Here is a 17,102-nt window from a genome sequence, read left to right as displayed (position 1 = left end):
CTGGATCTTTTTGACTATTACAAACGCTGTCCATGGTCACCTCTAGGTGTATCCCACCATTTTCAATGACTTCTATATCCCATTGAATATCAATGTTGCAAGTTACCTTTTTTACAAAAACAAATTGGCTTACATTTTCCAAGTTAAATAATATTTTGCTGTTTCAAGCATCCCTTTCTAACACATCTAAGTCCCTTTGTATTAGTGCCTTGTCCTCAGTGGTGTTCATAATATCTCCTCCCAAATTAGTGTAATACTTACATTTCATATATGTGCTGCCTGCTCCCTTCTTCCAGATCATTAAAGGAAGATATTTAATGAAAAGGGATGTAACTCCTAATTCTGAAGTAATACACTACACGTCTTTCTCAGCTTCAAAAACTGTCATTTCTCATTACCCTTTTATTTACAGTCCTTCAACTAGTTCTAAACCATGGGTTAGTATTCATACCCAAGCCAAATTGAATTATTTTGATTGTGAGACCATAAGATATTGTATCCAATGCATTATTAAAAATTAACAAACAAGATATCCACCATATTCTCTTCAATTTTTTTTATTCTGTCAACAAAATAACCTGGAGCCACAAGATAAGTCAGGTAATATCTTTTATTGGACCAACTTCTATTGTTGGAAAAGGTGGTCCTGCTTTGAGCAGGGGTTTGGACTAGATGACCTCCTGAGGTCCCTTCCAACCCTGAGATTCTATGAATTGATTCTATGACAAGCTTTACAGAGCTCTTCCTCAAATCTGCAGAAGGTAACCCGAGAGTGTTGCAGCTAAATATAAGGTGGGACAGATTGTTAAACACAAGGGGTGGTTAGGAGACCACTTAAAATGAAGTGGGCACTTAGCACCTCTGCAGTCATAGGGCAAAGAAGGGTGAGTAGGCAGCAGAATGTGTTAAAATTGTTGTAATGAGCCATAAAACCAATGTGTGTTAAATCCACAATTTTTAATGTCCAGCACAGTTAGGAATTTAAATTCCCAGGCTTGTCTGCAAATAAAATATAATCCAGTTTGTCTGACAAGATTTGCACTTAAATTTATGTTGCTAAATTTTCATGGTTCAGTTATCTTCTATAGGCCAGATTTTTACAAGAGTTCAGTTCTCATTTAGGTACCTAAAGGCAGAAGCCAGGTTGCTGAGCTTCTGGGAGCTCCCATTTCTCTCAGCGGGAGCTGAGAATTTTTGACGAGCCAGCCCTACGTATTAAGGCTTTGTCTACACTGCCAATTGAACAACAAAACTTTTGCAGTTCACAGGTGCTTAACCCCCCGCCCCCAAAAGACAAAAGTTTTGCCATGGCAAGTGCCTGTGTGAATGCTCGCGTTGTCAGCAGGAGAACTCCGCTCATAGAGGGTGGAAGTATTTTGTCAGCAAAAGCGCCGACAAACTGAGTTTACGCTGTGTAGTTTAGACAAAGCCTTCGTGATTTTTCCATTATTTTATTAGGGATAAAAAGCCAGACTTGGTTATAATCATTGGGGCTATATCTGATACTAACACCATTAGGTACTATACTTTCTTTCATAAAAACAGTTTAATTTGTTCTCTGAGACTTTCTATTATTGAAGAATTCTTTCAAGTCTTAGTTTTTGATGCAAGGGGTGTCATTTATTTTGTTGAGTGGCTTATGTTAAGATGACAAGCTGGATTGCTGTGGAGGGGTGGGACTGAAGGGGGGGGCGGAGGGGTGTTTCATCTACCAAGCCAGTCTGCATATTCTCTTAAGTAACATTAAACAGTGCAATATTGGAGGACAAGCAATTTTAAGAGAGTCCTGTTTAATTTAAGACTTCATATAACAATAAAGACATGTGAGTTCTTTTCTTACCTTGGTACTCTTGGGTCATGCCATGTGCTTACACCGGTCTGAGTATGCAGGAAATAGACCTGACCTTGCTGAGTTGTCCTTTGCTCTGTTAATTGAGATAAAATAAATAAGAACAACCAAAAAGATAGACATGCATGAAAGGAAAAAGGAAAAGAAAAAAGTAATTCAGCTCATACTACAAGGTTATAGACAAACAGCCCTGCTCAAAAGACGAGATGCTCTAAAAAAGTGGTTAAACAGATTTTTTACATGGAAGGGTTTCTAGGTACTGTCATTGGATTAACATGCAGAGAGCTAGGCTTCCTGACAGCAGGCTGAGCAGGTTGCATGTGGCGTCCAACTAAGAAATCCAAATCAGAGTCAATTAGCATAGTAGCAAGCCTTGAAAATTGGCAGTCTGACAGTTTTTAGATATTTGTTTTTGCGAGAGGCATGGAATGGTTCTTCTACAGTCTCAGAGTTTTGGGAAAATACTACAAATTTGTAGATATGGATAGGAGAGCAGTATCTTTTCTTTGCAGTTTACAGGAGTCAATTATGAGACAAAGGTTTCAGTTTCTTCTGGAATTGTGTCTACATCTGGGATTACATAATAAAGCCTCAACAATACCGGGATTTTATTTCCTTTAGGGCAGTGCCTAAACTCTAGAATAGCACACATTTTACAAACACTAAACTAACACATATTACATGGTTATAAACAGGAGTAAAAGTTCCATGTAGAGAGAGTCTCAGGCTTTGTCTACACTGGAACTTTGTCGGCAAAACTTTTGTCATTCAGAGGTGTTAAACACCCCCCACGAACGACAAAAGTTTTACAGACAAATAACGTCGGTGTGAACAGCACTTTGTTGGCAGGAGCACTCTCCTGCCAACAAAGCTGCTACTGCTCGCGGGAGGTAGAAGTTGTGTGTCAGGAAGAAAGCTTTCTCCTGCCCTCAAACAGCAGCTACACCACGTGCCTTATAGCAGCACAGCCGTAATGGCACAGCCGTGTCGCTAAAAGCTGCGTGGTGCAGACGAAGCCTAAGTGTAGTGTTATACCAGCAACTGAACAATGTGGAAACATGTCTGAAAACAGTCTTTGTACCAGCCTTCCAGAACTACCAAATGTGGTAAAGTTTCTCAAGTAGTCTAAAATAAAAGTATTCCAATATTCCCCTACGTGTACACTAGAAAGATTAAGTCTGGATACAATATTTGACGAGAATGCAGCCTTTAAAAAAAAAAGCATAAATTCAAAGCAGCTACTAAATATTCCATGTTTTACTTTAAAATGTTCCACTTCCCTAAAGAGTCAATTCAGATGTCCTTGACCCAGATATCTAGATATTTAACAAGTTATTATCCATAACATAGATATGTCTCTACTACCAGCTGGTAGTGTCCTATAAAAGCCTCTAGATAATGAGGAATACCACATCAAATGCAAAAACTTCCACTAAAAAGATTAGATATTTAATGAGATTACAGCATTATCTCTGTGTTTAAGTGTTTTTATAGGTATTATGAGAGATGGAGTCAACTTGGCCAGCTACACTTACAATGGTGTGAGTATCTGTTCTAGCCACATGGGTAAGGGCTTGTTCAGTTGTGCCAGAAGTCTACCAATTTTAAAAACTGAAACTTCATGAAGTGCAATTAAATCTATTGTATAGCTAAAAGCACTTGATTTTAGGAAATGTTGAGGCACAAGATTTTTTTAGCAGATGACAGAACAAGGAGTAATGGTCTCAAGTTGCAGTGGGGGAGATTTAGGTTGGATATTAGGAAAAACTTTTTCACGACGAGGGTGGTGAAACACTGGAATGCGTTACCTAGGGAGGTGGTGGAATCTCCTTCCCTAGAAGTTTTTAAGGTCAGGCTTGACAAAGCCCTGGCTGGGATGATTTAGTCGGGGATCGGTCCTGCTTTGAGCAGGGGGTTGGACTAGATGACCTCCTGAGGTCCCTTCCAACCCTGATATTCTATGATTCTAAGATCACATTACCATGCAGACGTTAACTACTTATGTCATCCACTATAGCTTACCTGACCAAATGTGACATGATCAAAGTGTAACAACAACACTCCACTCTTACACAGTGAAAACAAGGAAGAGTCCTTGTGGCACCTTAGAGACTAACAAATTTATCTGAGCATAAGCTTTCATGGGCTAGAACCCACTTCATCAGATGCATGGAATGGAAAATACAGGAGCAGGTACAAATACATGAAAAGATGTGAGTTGCCTTACCAAGTGTGAAGTCAGTCTAACAAGACAATTCAGTTAAAAGTGGATCTCAAAGTGCTTTGCGGTACCATTATCCCCATTTTACAGATGGGGAAACTGAGGCACAGACTTGCCCAAGGTCATCCAGCACTCCAGTGGCAGAGCCAGGAATAGAACATAAGAACGGCCATACTGGGTCAGACCAAAGGTCCATCTAGCCCAGTATCCCGTCTTCCGACAGTGGCCAATGCCAGGTGCCCCAGAGGGAAAGAACAGAACAGGTAATCACCAACTGATCCATTCCCTGTCACCCATTCCCAGCATCTGGCAAACAAAGGCTAGGGACACCATCCCCATAAATGCCAACTCCGTGGGAAAAATCACCGGCAGCCAAGCTCCCCACACCCCCATCCCCTCCTCCTCCCTCGAGCGCACTGCGTCCCTACTCCTCCCCCTCGCAGCGCTTCCCGCCCACGGCCTAACAGCTGTTTGGTGGCGCTTAGGACTTTCCTCAAGGGAGGGGGTGGAGTGGGGATGTGGCGCACTCAGGGAAGGAGGCGGTAAGGAGGCAGGGCAGGGACTTGGGGGAACGGAGGGTGGGGCAAGGGGGTGGAGGGGCGGGGCAGCACCTGCAGGGCAGAGGGGAAGTTGGAGTCTATGACCATCCCTACCCATCCTGGCTAATAGCCATTGATGGACCTATCCTCCATGAACTTATCTAGTTATTTTTTTAACCCTGCTATAGTCTTGGCCTTCACAACATCCTCAGAACCCAGATCTTCTGAGTCCTGGCCCAATACTCTATCCACTAGGTTGAACTGCTTTAGGATGTAGTAGTGATGGCCTCCTTTTTAAATACTATGGAAACAAAGTAGGTGAACCTCTGTAAATTGTGGGGGGAAAGCCGTATGATTTTTAACGAGTTCCATGATTTTCCAGCCTCTTTCTAATCAATCTTATTGTAATGTACGTTTCTACTGGCACCAGGCTTCCTCCTTTCTAGTTCTTAACTTGCAATTTATCATCCATCATCTACACACTAACGAAATATAAGGGAGGACTTTCCAAAATGCTGGTATATGGCCTGTTCCAACTCCCACTGCAGTTAGAGTTTTGCCCACATACTGAGCTCTGTGCTGCAAGATTAAAAACTGCAAGAGTTTCTCCCTCCCCTCTTAAGGCACAAATAAACCTTCCCACTTTAATTTAGGTATAGAAGGTAAGAGAATCGAATTATGCTTTTAAATTTAAATTAATCTTGATAAAGAGCTTATAAAATGTATCAAAGTCCTTTCTTTAACTTAACCACAAATCATACCTAAGTTTGCCCATTTGACCATTGAACATGTATGCTCAATTGCAGATTAATACATGTGGTACATGTCCAATCACTTAAGTGCACGCTTGTAAGAATCTACTATGGAAACAAATACATATTCTGGGAATAGCAAAAATCTTAAAGAAAAATTCATTAGCTCCAAATGCAGTTACCATTTTTGTCTGCCCTTCACTAATGGTCTCCATTTGGCACATTTCTTCACCTAATTGTGAAACAGTGCAGGGAAGTATTTACTTCCCATTTATAGAAATGTCACTAAATTGTCCAGAGAACAAACTACAGGAACAATGGAATGAGAAAATGTGCTCCATCCTCCCTCACAGAATTTTTGACTGCTTTACAATAAGCCTATCATCTGAAGTCCAATCTTAAGTTTAAGACTTTGTGCAGACCCCAGACAGATCAGCATTTTAAACCAGTTATCAAAGAAAGAGGATCAAAAAAAGTTACAAAGAGCAGGGGAAGAGGGAACCCCATTTACCTAATTTCTTAAAGGACTGGAATAATGTCACGCTATTTTTTAACTCACATACCGTATCCCTCAGGCAGGTCAGGAGGAGTATGTAAATGTGTTCTGCTCATGTAATTCCTGTGTCTTTGAGACCTGACTCTTCTCTCTGCCAGTCTGGGATCTGATGACTGTCCACATGTCGCACCATTTGTTCCTGTAATTGGGGTGTTCTCATCCACAAAGCAGCTCAGAGGTCTGCCTGGACTAGAATATTCAGATGCTGGTCTGTTGAGAGGTAATGAGATAAGGTTACTGCCTTTTGTAACCAAGGAAATTATTCTCTCCAACCACATCTATCCTTTATGAAACAACATTTACATACAATAGATAAAAGCATCAGTCACTAAAAGTGCAGGAAATAGTCACTCATGTTTAAGTCTTAATTTCATAAAACAGGTGAGAAATGTTCAGGTATCCGCTGTGTCAAAGACTGCTTTGATAAGGCAGCAAACTATTCTTTTGTATGTAGACTTTGCTAAGCTAGTCATACATTCGTCCAGTGTCCTCTACATGGGTTACATCTGAAGACCATTTGAAAACATTAGTTAGTGCAGAATGTAGCAATCCACTAGCTTAGCAGCGCTTCTTGCTGGAAGCACGTTATGCCTGTGCTCTCTGATAAGCACTGGCTGTCAACTAGCTTCCAGATACAACTCAGGGCATTCATTTTAGCTCAAATTATTATGGGTTCTGCCTACCTTAAAGACTGCTGCTCTCTGCTGCGGCAGCAGTCTAGATCATGGGAAGCACTTGATTTAGCACCTCGCCACACACTTTAAAAAAAAAAGGGGAGGAACAGGGGCTGGCAGTATGGTATTTTTATTGAGGGGCCTGAAGCTCTGGAACTTTCACCCTTGGTCAGACATTACTTGAGCATTTCCATAATGCTTAGGAGCCCTCGTCATAAACCAGGACCCCCACTGCAATAGGCACTGTTCAGACACCAAACAAAAAAAGACAGTCCATGTCCCAAGGGGCTTACAATCTAATTATAAGACAAGAGACAACAGATGGATAGATACACACAAGTAAACAATAAGACAATATTAGTCAGAACAATAGGCAGCAGTCCACGCACATTAGCAGCTTAACTATTGTCCAGTATTTTGTAGGAATCATGACAAAAGATTTTTCAGGTGGGATTTGAAAGTGGATAATGAGATAGCTATGTTGATGTTAATGGGGTGCTCCTCCCAAGTGCATGGGTAACACAAGTGTCTATTTGAAAATAAGTGGGCAATGGAGGTTGAAATCCTGGGCTGATAGGAGGTGAGCACTGACAGCTTGATAGCAAATGAATGATGACAGGTAGGGTGAGCATTGACTATGATGGGCCTTAAAAGTAAATACAAGCAGCTTATGTTTGATACAATAGAGAAGGGGGAGCCAGTGAAGGGATTCAAAGAGAAGGGCGACATAATAAAAGCAACAAGCTAGGAAAATGATCTTTGCAGCAGCATTCTGAACAGATATGAGTGGGGCAAGATTGCATTTGTCAAGGCCAGAAAGAAGGATATTGCAGTAAGAGAGATGCAAGATGACGAGGGCTTGTATGAAAGTTTTAGCTGTGTGAATGGATAGAAAAGGCCATAACTTACTGGTGTTATGCAGAACAACAATCAGTGAGATTTAGACATAGCATGGATGTGAGGACCTAGACAGAGATCTGGGTCGCAGAGGGTGCCTGGTTACAAACCCAGGGAGTGACAGGCAGGATGCTGGTGTTGTCCACTGTGATAGAGAAAGGAGGTGGCAGGGAGGACTTTGGGGGTGGGGGAAATTAGGAGCTCTGTTTTAGCCATGTTTAGCTTGAGCTGGCAGCTCGACATCCACAAGGTGATGTCAGAGACACAGGCCCAGATTTTATTTTGGAGAGAAGGAGACAGTTCCAGAGAAGAGAGGTAGATCTGGGAGTCATCAGCATAGAGATGAAGGTTAAGTTTGGTGTTTGTGGATGAGATTACCCAGAGACAAAAAAAAGTGTAAAGCAAGAAGACTATGACCTCCGAACCACCACAGAAAGTTGGAGGGAGGATTAGAAGGATCCTCCAAAAGGACACGCTGAAGGAGTAATTAGAGAGATAGGAGAATCAGAAGAGGTCGGAGTCAAGGAAACCAAAGCAGTACAGAGTTCAAGAAAAGCATGGTAAACTGTGTCAAAGGTGGCTGACAAGTCGAGGAGGATGGAGTGGCGGTTCTGAGCTTTAGCTAAGAAGGAGGACATTAAAGGCTTTGTCGAGAGTGGTTTCAGCTGAATGCAAGGGATAGAAGACAGAACGGAAAAGGTCTAGAATGGAATTGGAGGAGAGGAACTCCAGGCAAGAATTGTAAACAGCATGTTCAATGAGCTTAGAGATGAAAGGGAGAAGGAAGACAGGGTGGTAGCTGGAGAGGCAAAGTGAGGCCAAGGATACATATTTTTTTTTAAGATGGGAGAGATGTTTGTTGGGGCTGGGCGGGGAGGGAAGAGCCAGAGGACAGTGAGAGGGTAAGGAGAAGAGCACGACAGAAGTGGATGCAAAAGAGATCAGGAGATGGGATGGGGTCACTGGGAGGGACCCCAGTGGAGGGATTAGAGCATATGGAACTTCAGGGTATCCTACAAGACTTGTCTGTCCGTCCCCGCATTATGTTTTGAGAAGGGTGTCAGATGAGGATAGTGTAAATGGGACAAGTGAGGTAGAAATTGTTGGTCCTGATTGTTTGGGTTGGTGAAGAAGAGTTATAAACATTATGGGTTCATACAATGATCCTTCACAGAACCTCCAATAAAAAGAAAAGGAGTTGTGGCACCTTAGAGACTAACAAATTTATCTGAGCATAAGCTTTCGTGAGCTACAGCTCACTTCATCGGATGCAGGTGCCACAAGTACTCCTTTTCTTTTTGCGAATACAGACTAACACGGCTGCTACTCTAGAACCTCCAATGTGTCAAATGGGGATCCATATAGGCACAACAGTCTACCCACACATTCCACAGTACAAAACTAGGGACACATTTGTGTGTCTAGACCTTAGGATAGACATTTTTATATAATCAAGAAAATATAAATTCATAAATAAAATTATTAAATAGCCAGTACTTTCAATTGAGAAATGCAGGCATATAGTAGAACTGAAAGTTTAACAGTGCAGGTCATTTGCTCATCTATTCCTTATGCACAGTGAATTTTCCAAAGGATAAGGGCTATTGAGGAAGGAAGAGAAGACACAGAGGGTCTGCAAAAAGCTCCAGAATAAAATGCACAGAGACTATTTACGGCTTAGATAATAGCAGAAGTCCACTTGGTTTGAGGAAATGAAGGTTGACAGATTTGACTGCTATTGTAACTGGAGCTGACTATACTGATTTCAAAAACTGGTTACATATTTGTAACAATCAGCTTAAGAGTTCTGACCCATATAGTTATAGCATATCTGCAGACATTTGTCAACCAGTCAGAATCCCTTTTTCATAAAGCCCACTGTGTAAAGACTGGCATTCTTCGGGTTCCACAGTGATGAAATCCACCAAAAAATCAGTGATATGAAGACCAGTACAGAGATATCTAACTGGAATGATTCCTGTGATTAAGCAGGAGGGGGGAGAATATATCCCATCTGGGGCCTGATTTTCAGGGATTGCTGAGCACATACTCTTGAGCCCAATGGGAGCTGTGGGTGCTCAGTACTTTCAATCAGTAAGTGAACTCCACTGTAGGCATGGCTTATAATTTCTTACCGTGTTGGTCGTTCCCACTGAGTTGTCCGTGTAATGTGATTTAAATATTGGATCCTTCCAGAGGCAGTTCTCCGCTCCTCCCAACTAGAATTCGGACATTGAGAGATAAGGCAATGAGTGATATTTCCAGGAAACCAGGGCACAAAAATGTTTCTAACACAACAGCCAACTCAGGAACACATCATCTATTATCAATCATAGTAGCTGAACAGTGAAAGCTCAACTCTCAGAATTAATAAAATGTTTTCTTCTTGAAGCCAGACAAATCATTAACAATGTTGTGCCTTCACATTCAGTAACTATTCAAATTGAAATTAACTTCAAATACTCCAAAAGTTTCCTAATAAAAGTATTTCATGTTTGATAATATGCTCAGTTTTTTATTATTTGGCAACTGCTTCCAATAAACTCTGTTGTTTCAATATAATTTCTATTAAATATGGTGGATTAACATAATTTATCTATACTTATTAAAAATGAAACATCCTGTAAACAGACTTATCTCATGTAAACTAAAACATTACTCCTAATGTCATAGCTAAAAAGCTTGTTGCAAGATATTTTCTCTTCACCTTTTCCTCTGAAATATATAAATTCCTTAAAATTCAGTTCAACCACTGCTAATGATTTAGGCATCTGTTACAAATGCTGGGCAGCAAGTTAATGTGAAGCACCAGAAGTTCTCTGGTGCAATCAAACTTCTCTTTTTGTGACAACAAAAATGCAATCATGCACAGTATCTTTTTTGCACCAATTTCCTTTGATAAAAATTACTACTGTAAAAGCTGTGTTATCCGGAAAGCTCCATAAACCAGCATTTCTAATCTTCATAGAAAGTCCGGTTTATAGTCTGGTTGGTGCTGGATCGGCAGGCTCCCTACCTAGCTCTGCGTGGCTCCCTGGAAGCGACGACCTGTTCCTGCTGCTTCTAGGGGGAGGCGTGGCTAGAGGGCTCTGTGCGCTGCCTCCACCCACAGGTGCCGTCCCCGCAGCTCCCATGGCAGAGCAGGGGCAGTGTACAGAGCTGCCTAGCAGCGCCTTCACCTAGGGACAGGTCGTCGCTTGCAGGGAGCCACTAGAGGTGAGCGCCTCCTGGATCCAGCACCCTGAAACTCCTCCTGTGCCCCAACTCCCTGCCCCGAGCCCCTTCCCAGAACCCTAACTCCCCTCCCAGAACCCATGCTCTGCACCCCATCCCGTGCCGTGCCCCAACTCTGCACTCCCTCCCATGGCCCAACCCCCAGCTCTGCACCCCCACCCCCTTCTTAGTTAACTGGAATTTTTCACTTACAGGCACTCCCCCATTTCCCCAACATGTCAGATAAAAAAGCTTTTACTGTATTTGTCCTTAAGTTACAGGACTTTTCTATTTTATTTTTCCATTAAAAATTCTCTCAAAGGTTTAGACTAGCTCTGCATTTATACAATTAACTAAGAAATATTTAGAAGGGAAATATTTAACAGTGACTTACATACCTTTTTAGAATTTTCTTAAAACTTCTTCAGACTCTGAAGCAACACTACAATGTGGTTTATCACTTACAAGCGATAACTGATTTTTCAATGAAAATTGAAACTATCTCCTGTCTCTCCCTGCCAAGATTCACATTCAGAATTCTGTCTTTCCTCTGCTATGCTGATGCTAGCCGAAGCACCTAAAACAGAACACTTTTCTGAACTCCCCAAACTGCTTTAGGTATTGATCTCATCAGTTTTCATAAAGGAAAAAATATCCTGAATCCAGCCTTTGGCAGGTAAGTACAGCAAGAACTTAGTCTCCACGACCTTGAACAATACTGTTTTCTTGATTTACAAGCGAGAAGAAGAGAGACCCATTTTTACAATACTCTATCCTCTCTACAGCTCTGTAGAAGACATTTTGGGCATGCTCTCACATTACACAGGGTACAAAATTAGGGCACTGGGTCCGCTTAGATTATCTTGTGGCTGAAGCAGGGCTGTTCAAGAATGTTAGTTATCACTTAGATTTACATTATATTCATGTAAGTCAATTATCTGTTCTAGAATTCTTAAACCAGATGTGGGTTCTTGAGTATATACTTTCATTCATTCACTGATATAACATGCTCTCCTCCTGCCCTCCAAATGGGCAAACAGATCGACAATGCTCAAACTATTAGGGCAGGTCTACACTACGGCAGTGATCGACGCTCTGCAATCAATCCACCGGCGGTCAATTTAGCAGTGGCACTCGTTAGCAATCATTCTGAGTAAGGCTATGTCTACACTACCACGGTAAGTCGACCTATGCAATGCAACTCCAGCCACGTGAACAACATAGCTGGAGTTGACGTACCTTAGATCAAGTTACCGCGGGGTCTACGCTGCAGGGGAGCAGGGGGGGTCAACGGGAGAAACTCTCCCGTCGACTTACCTTACTCTTCTCGTTAGGGGTAGAGTATAGAGATCAACTGGAGAGTAATTTTCAGTCGATTTGGCGGGTCTTTACTAGACCCGCTGAATCAACCACTGGTGGATCAAACTCAGAGCATCGAGCCTGGCTGTACTGTAGACATAACTGTAGAAAGTACTTACTTAGGCTAAATCAGTAACTGGCACGTCTCTAGCTTCTAAATTAAAACTCCTATAGGTTTACAAATATTTAAAAAACAAATTTGTCTATTTTTACTTTGATGTTTCATCACTTTAAAGGTTAAAAAGTAAAGTGAGTATAGGTGTTAGCTTACCCATCTGGTAAATCATTGTCAAATAAACGACTGCAATCCACAACTTGTCCTCCTGTGCCTATTCGGTCTCTGGATTGAAGACTTACTATTAAAATATTAAAAGGCAATTATTAAAGATACTGCAACAGAATCCAAATCACAATTACGTTTGGAAGGGAAGGTACAACTTAGAGGAGGGCTAAGTTAAACTGTTTTCTGAATTTTATCTTCCTCCCCAAATAGCTAATAAAGGTTAAGCAGAGACAATATGTGGCTCCATACAGCTAAATCTCTGCATGCTGCTTTGAAAACCCCATCTTTTAGGGATAAAAGTGTAATTCAAAGTGGGAAGAAAAGATAAATCTGAAATTGCAATTAATTTTTATCTTCCCTAGGCAAAGCTTAAAACTGTACAACTGGTCTGGTGACAACAAAGTGGCTGATCCCATGCAGAATGACTAGGATAGCAAGTGGAATGGCGCAACGCCAGTGTCAGACTTCAACTAGAAACTGAAAAGGAACACTTCTAATGGAAAGCAGCAACCAAGACTGGGCCTGTTAAGTGGTCTGAAAATGCAATTTTCACGAAGGTTTAATTTTTTCCTAGTAACCATGAATGAGGGTGAAAATTCAACACAAAAAAGGTAACACACAAAACAGGCAAAGTTTAAATGTTATGAGCACTATACCTTTTGGTTATTAGGGATCTACGTAAACTAACATTCAAGTATCAGTGATATACAACTTAAATATGTTTAAATCTACTTCAAAAGCATTAATCAGAACAGTAGTCTTATTACTCACAGTAAAAAATTTATAAACAAACTAAAACTGTATTACATGCTACAGTCTTAAACATTTTAAAACATTGTTTTTAGGCCAGAAGCTTTTTCACTGAAGTTATGAAATCACAGGTTTTGTGGACAATTTTCGTTCCTGACATTGCAATGTATAAAAATATCGGAACACTCAGGTTGCATTTTATTTATTTTGTTGTTGTTAAAGAGGTTAGTCAAGCATGAAACCAAATACAGGATTGTTTTCTGTTGGCTGTGTGACATGAATGCACCTTTTCATCTCAGGACACCTGCATTCAAATCTTGTTCACAAATGAAGCAAAAATAAGTTTAATGGCCTCAATCTAGACCCAAATGGACATTTGCCCATATCATAAAACCACAAGACAATTGAACATTATTGGCAACCTCTGAAAAGGAGAGGCCCAGTTCTGAACCAAAAGGTGTGTTGAAGTTCAGGATTTTGGGACATTAGCTGAACTACACAAGAAGTCTTGCAGTATCTGTGTGCATTAACCTCATTTCTAGCCAGTATTAATGCCTAACCTTTTATGAGTGTGGTCTTTATTAGAGAGAAATATAGACAGCCTTTAATTTCTTTAGAGAGCAAGGAAATGCTTGATTTACTCTATTCTGCAACAACCCCACACATTACAAGTTCATGTTGTTGCATGTAGGCAAGCAATACACACAGACAAAAATGAAACTAAACAATTACCTCCTCTTTGCCTATGTAAGGACCAAAATTAGTGGACGGCTTTATTTTGTAATGAGTAAGGACTCATTTTTCTGCACCGCCACATCAGAAGTAAAATCATGGCACAGAAGAGAGCTGCAAGATTAAGGCACAGTTCAGGTGCCCTTTGTATCCACTACCCAAAAGCATCGCCCTTCTTTTACCCCCTTTAAAAGGTAACCCCAGGCAAGATTCCCCCTGTTCTCTGCCCTCAGTTATAAGGCATTCACCAGGGAGTCCCTAGATTTTTATCCATAAGGCATACATCAAGGTGTCCCTCTTTTCCTAGACTATCAATTGCTGAAGACACCAATTATATTGAAATAGAATAATTTACCTTTCAATTTTACCCCATCCTTTAATTCAGGCTATTTCACCCCTGTTACAAAGCTAACCCCACTTCCAACTCATTTTAACTACAATTTATTTTGATTCAAAAAAATCTCTCTACTCTTTAACTATCATACCAGAAGTACCTAGTTTTACCTGGACCCATTCACCCAGAAACAAAATTGTATTAGTGAAGAAAAATTTAAGGAGATTAACAATGAATTTTCAACAGAAACAAGGTAGGAGCCTCTGGAATCTTGCAGAGTATCCGTCAAGTTAAAGGCAGCACTGACTGAACTTTAAAAATGCCTTGTGTCTTAACAGCTCGAAACAACATACAGATACTGTTCTTACAGGGGGAAGTAGCAATGGCTCCAATGTAACACACTTTATAACTTCACAAGCTCAGGGAAGAGATGAACGCTACTTTCAAGCACGTTTCAGTCGGTAGCTATGGATATTTCACCAGCACCAAGGGAGTTGCTACAAGTATCTATTTTATCATCATTACTGTTTAGCCTGAACCTCCATGGAAAACTGATATGTCAGCATGGACTGAAGCATTAATAACGTGTTAATGATACCGACATATCTCTCACCATTGATCCTATTACATCACCTCTGTCTTGATGTTACCTTACTACCTCACAAAGACTGCAGACCTGAGGCAAAACAGCTGGTTAAAATTTAGCTAAGATAAAGCAGTGGTGTCAATGGACAGAGTATTTTGAGGAGGGTAACAAACATCCGGAAACCCTCACTTGCTGCCTGGCTGCTTTGTCTATTGGTAGAGATCCCTGGCAGGGTGGATCAGGTACACGACTTGGAGGTTTTATAACCAGGAGCTGAACACGGAGACCCAAATCTTTTTTCCCCCATCTCTGAAATATTCATAGACTACAGCTCCCCCACAGAAATACAGACCCCATCACAGTGATCCACAGTGTGGTGACTTCCAGGCTGAACTATTGCAATGTGCTCTACTCAGGGCTGCCTTTTAAACTTCCTATGACTGAAATTCAGAATGCAGCAAAAGAAGAACATTTACTTAAATGTGTGGCTGCTTATTTTCCAATGAGTCTGCTTCAGGGAGTTATTTATGGTGTTTAAAACCTTAAATAATTTAGGAACAAAGTACCTGAATCACACAGCACAGCAGCTGAGATTGAAGCAAGACCATTTTAAAAAGCGCCATAAAAATAAAAGATATATTAGGGAAGTTATCCCAAAGAAGAACTCACTCCAGTTATAGCAAAACTCCTTGTCAGGCATCCACTCTTAGGCAAAACCTAGAGAAAATGTGTCTTGCATGGTGCCGTGAAGCAAGGTCAGCAATTTCAGCTTTGCTGGGTTTTCAGGGGAAGTTAGCCCCAGAGTTCATTTGTCACCTCCTTCACAGCAAAGTTCAAGGCAGTTTTCTCTTAATGTGTTTTATACAACTTTTATACTAGTATTATTGTAGTCTGGTTTGCCTCAGTTCAGCACTACTTTGCTTTCTTGGGCCTTGTTATTTCTCTCTATAACTCTGTGCATGAGCTTGATTGTGCGTGCGCACACGCACACACACTTTGTTATTCAGGAGCCATTGCCAAAGGCCTCTGGCAATCAAATTTAAAAGCATTATTATGGTTACTCTAGTCCAGAAAACACCAATCTAGAAGCTGATAGTACAATTCAAGACAAAGTTCCAATTGAATTAAAAAAAAAAAAAATCCACACTTACCTACTATCTGTCCTCTAACTGTATCATTGTCATTTGGCCCAAGTTTGCATAGATCCAACCTCTGATCTATAAAATCAGGAAATATCTAGTGTTAACTATATAATATTTTGCTGTTTTTAAGGAGCATTGTGAATTACCATAAAAACAAGATCTGGGCTACCTTAAAATTGCTAGAATTCAGAAAGGGGAAAAAACAAAATTCTTAAGACAGCACATTTAATTTTCATGCTTCTAAAATTGAAAATAAAACTTACTAAAGTAAAAAAAACCATTTAATTCCTTTTTTAAATTTTAAACTGTTCTGACCCACTTCAAAGTTCTTTCCTCTTCACAATTCTTACTTTCCTCCTGCTGTCTCATTTAACACAGGAGATTGTGCTGTCAGACTGGACTGGTCACATGGTATTAAAAACTAACTTGGTTGCTCCCTACATTGGGTTAACAACCACCACCATAACTCACTGTCCCCATGGCATCTGATATTAGTACAAGTGAGACGTTAACACAGACACAGCTAATCTGGACCATCAATCAAATGAGCATGTAGTCGACACTAAACAGCAAGAAATCCAAGCAATTAAGCAAAATGCAATGTGTTGAACCACTGAGACAACTACAAGCAGCTTGAAATTAGAGATTCAGTTGCTTCTTCATCTTCAAGAATCCAATTTTTTGAAGGGAGACTAGAATACTTCCTGGGAAAAAAAGTCTGACTGGCCCAGCCAGGTAAGTACAACTTTTTCAATCCAGAGCGGTTTGTCAACCTTTGTTCAGTGGCAGGCATGCCTTATGATTGATCAACTACTGTTCTCTTACCAGTTTCAGTGGCGTCCGTGTTAATTAGCATAATGAGAAAAAGGCATCGTACAACTTTTATTAACATTCTCTTAAAACGGTAAATCTGCACTATTGTAAAAGTTTGCTGTAAACTGTTAACATTTAGGCACACGCTACACAGGTAGAAATTGAAGTTGCAGTAATTCTAAACTACAGAACTCTAATTTCAAATTACAGCTACCCTTCATGCACCTTTTTTAAGTACAATTTATTAAAACAAAAACAAGTTAAACACTTGGAATCCAAACAGTACAATTCTAAAAAGCGTTATATCTTTGAAGGCAATAAAGGCAGTGACTACAATTCGTCTTCCTTTACAGCTCTGATGTAGGAAGTTTAATTTGGGCAATTAGCACCAGAAGCACCAAA

General features: G+C 40.6%; 1 protein-coding gene across 2 annotated transcripts in view; it reads right to left on the bottom strand.

The window, feature by feature from the left end:
- Positions 1-17,102, bottom strand: part of SMURF2 (SMAD specific E3 ubiquitin protein ligase 2) — a 93,697-nt gene that overhangs the window by 26,941 nt on the left and 49,654 nt on the right. For both annotated transcript variants that reach the window (XM_084648279.1, XM_084648280.1), the window contains exons 5-9: positions 15,897-15,962; positions 12,332-12,416; positions 9,624-9,707; positions 5,925-6,127; positions 1,841-1,925 (exon numbers count right to left, since the gene is read on the bottom strand). In XM_084648279.1, coding sequence (XP_084504405.1) covers positions 1,841-1,925; positions 5,925-6,127; positions 9,624-9,707; positions 12,332-12,416; positions 15,897-15,962 — 523 coding nt within the window. The remainder of the gene's footprint in view (positions 1-1,840; positions 1,926-5,924; positions 6,128-9,623; positions 9,708-12,331; positions 12,417-15,896; positions 15,963-17,102) is intronic.

Source organism: Lepidochelys olivacea, assembly GCF_965140295.1.
Source record: "Lepidochelys olivacea isolate rLepOli2 genome assembly, chromosome: 14".
Lineage (NCBI taxonomy): Eukaryota > Metazoa > Chordata > Testudines > Cheloniidae > Lepidochelys > Lepidochelys olivacea.
Note: the sequence above shows the minus strand (reverse complement) of the source record. Positions and strands in the feature narration are given on the sequence as shown.